The 1,981-nt window shown below is 38.4% G+C and overlaps 1 protein-coding gene across 1 annotated transcript; it reads right to left on the bottom strand.

The window, feature by feature from the left end:
- Positions 1-39: 39 nt before the first annotated feature.
- On the bottom strand, positions 40-1,981 carry mchr1a (melanin-concentrating hormone receptor 1a). Its single transcript, XM_016245354.1, has 2 exons — positions 1,885-1,981; positions 40-1,463 (listed from the first exon to the last, which is right to left on the bottom strand). Exons 1-2 carry the CDS (start codon positions 1,949-1,951, stop codon positions 469-471), a joined length of 1,062 nt encoding a protein of 353 aa, XP_016100840.1. The 5' UTR covers positions 1,952-1,981; the 3' UTR covers positions 40-468.

The raw sequence follows: 1,981 nt of genomic DNA on the forward strand, positions 1-1,981 counted from the left end.
TAACAACATATGGTAAGTTTTTATTTTCTTTGTGCGTGATTGAAAAACACTGGCTTTTGAGTTTTCTATATACAGTATCAAGAGTGTCTGCCAAAACAACAGTCCACAAAATAAAATTTCAAGCACATTAACAATACTCAACACTTACTGCTAAATTGTTTCCTGTTCCACTAAAACACACACACACAGTTTACATAAATTACAGTAATATTTCAGGGGATCAAATAAAATGATACAAAGTTCACATATTTATATTTACAGTTTTTTCCCCCTAGTATACATGGTCATCATTAAGGAATTGTGTAATACACAATGCAAATGCAAATACACACACAGAGATGACAAAATGTTGATCTATTGTTCCATCACTTTGTTTTTTCCTTTTTATTTTTTGAATCCTTAATTTTTTTTTATCAGGTTGATCAATTCTTCAATTAGGATGTTTTAAGGAAAAAAAAAATTAGTATATTACTCTGAGGTGTTAACAGGTAAATGTCTTTGGCAGTCAGCAGCCAGACGGAGGGACACAGTGGCCTCCGTGCTACTCGGGTTGACCCGAAAGTGGTTGTGTGCAGGCTGGATGGCCACTATAAACTGCCTTTTAAAGGTCTTACTCAGAATAATATAAAGAAAAGGATTAATGCAGCTGTTAGTGTAACCCATGCTAATGGCAACGTGATAGACATAATAAAACGAGGCACTGGGTTTCTGTATTCCCAGATGGACAAGCTGAAGGATGTAGTACGGAGCCCAACAGATGAAAAAGGCCAAACAGATGGCCACAGCCATCCGAGTCACACTTTTAGTGCGCACTTGTTGGTTCCTTGGGGGCAGAGGAGCCACTGTGGTAGACACGTGCTTCAAGATTTTAAAAAACACCACAAAGATAATCATGAGCGGAAGGGCGAATGCCAGCACAAACTGATAGATAGTGAACCAGCAGACGTTGATGGATGGATTCGGTAGCAGGAGAGCACATCCCACCTGGCCGTTGTGGAGAGGCATCAAGCCAGTGTACATTAAAACGGGAGTAATTGAGATGAGAGAAAGCACCCACACCATTCCCACCACACAACTGGCGACACAGGTTGTCCGGACGTGGTTAAAGCGGAATGGGTGAACAGTAGCCACATAACGGTCCAAGGTCATAACTGTGAGGATGTAGGTGCTCACGGTCTGGCTGTTCGAATCTAGGGCAGAGATGACTTTGCACATAGTGGCTCCAAAACACCAAGATCCGTTTCCCATGAGCTGATGAATGAGAAAGGGCATGCCGAGGAGGAAAAGCAAATCCACAATAGAGAGATTGAATATGAAAATGTCTGGTACCGTTTGTTTAGCCTGGCATTTTGTCTTTTTAATGATGGTGTAGATGACAATAGAATTTCCAGTGATGCCAAAAAAACATATGGTCCCAAAAACACTGGGCAAGATGGCATTTCCATACTGGTCCCTCATGGTCGCTAAGCACACAATGAAATCACATATAAAAACAAGATCCAGATGTGGTGTGTGTGTATTTATAATACATAAAATATATAAAGTACATAAGAGAAAAATGTTGACATATGGTGTATGGCATCTATTAAACAGCATTTTGCTCATTCTTATGCTAATTAAATAATTATTATGCAGTTGTTATGGAGATAAACTTGAAATTGTAGCCACAGTGCCTAAAATACATACTTTCTATTATGAATGCACATAAGAAAGAAAGAACGAAAGAGCTACATATTCATACAATGTAGGCTATAACATTTCGTTATATAATAATAACAACAATACGTTACTTTTTCTTAAAAGCAGCTTAAGTTCTAAATCAAAACAAACTGGATTTCTATATCTTCACTTCCACAATACGGTTTCCCTGAAATAAATGCCTACCTTGTATATGTCCCGACGAGTTAGAGAGAAGCAGAGATGAGTTTTCAGAGTCTTGAGAAATATCCATGTTAACAATTGTGAAAGAAATGTGGAAATG

Source organism: Sinocyclocheilus grahami, unplaced genomic scaffold (genome assembly GCF_001515645.1).
Source record: "Sinocyclocheilus grahami isolate Dianchi unplaced genomic scaffold, SAMN03320097.WGS_v1.1 scaffold752.1, whole genome shotgun sequence".
NCBI classification, from domain to species: Eukaryota; Metazoa; Chordata; class Actinopteri; order Cypriniformes; family Cyprinidae; genus Sinocyclocheilus; species Sinocyclocheilus grahami.

Bases quoted from the DNA above. Each gene is read 5' to 3' on its own strand.
- mchr1a (XM_016245354.1), bottom strand. From the start codon at position 1,951: ATGGATATTTCTCAAGACTCTGAAAACTCATCTCTGCTTCTCTCTAAC. The intron at 1,464-1,884 runs GTAGGCATTTAT...TTGTGTGCTTAG, and splicing joins CTCGTCGGGACATATACAAG to CGACCATGAGGGACCAGTAT.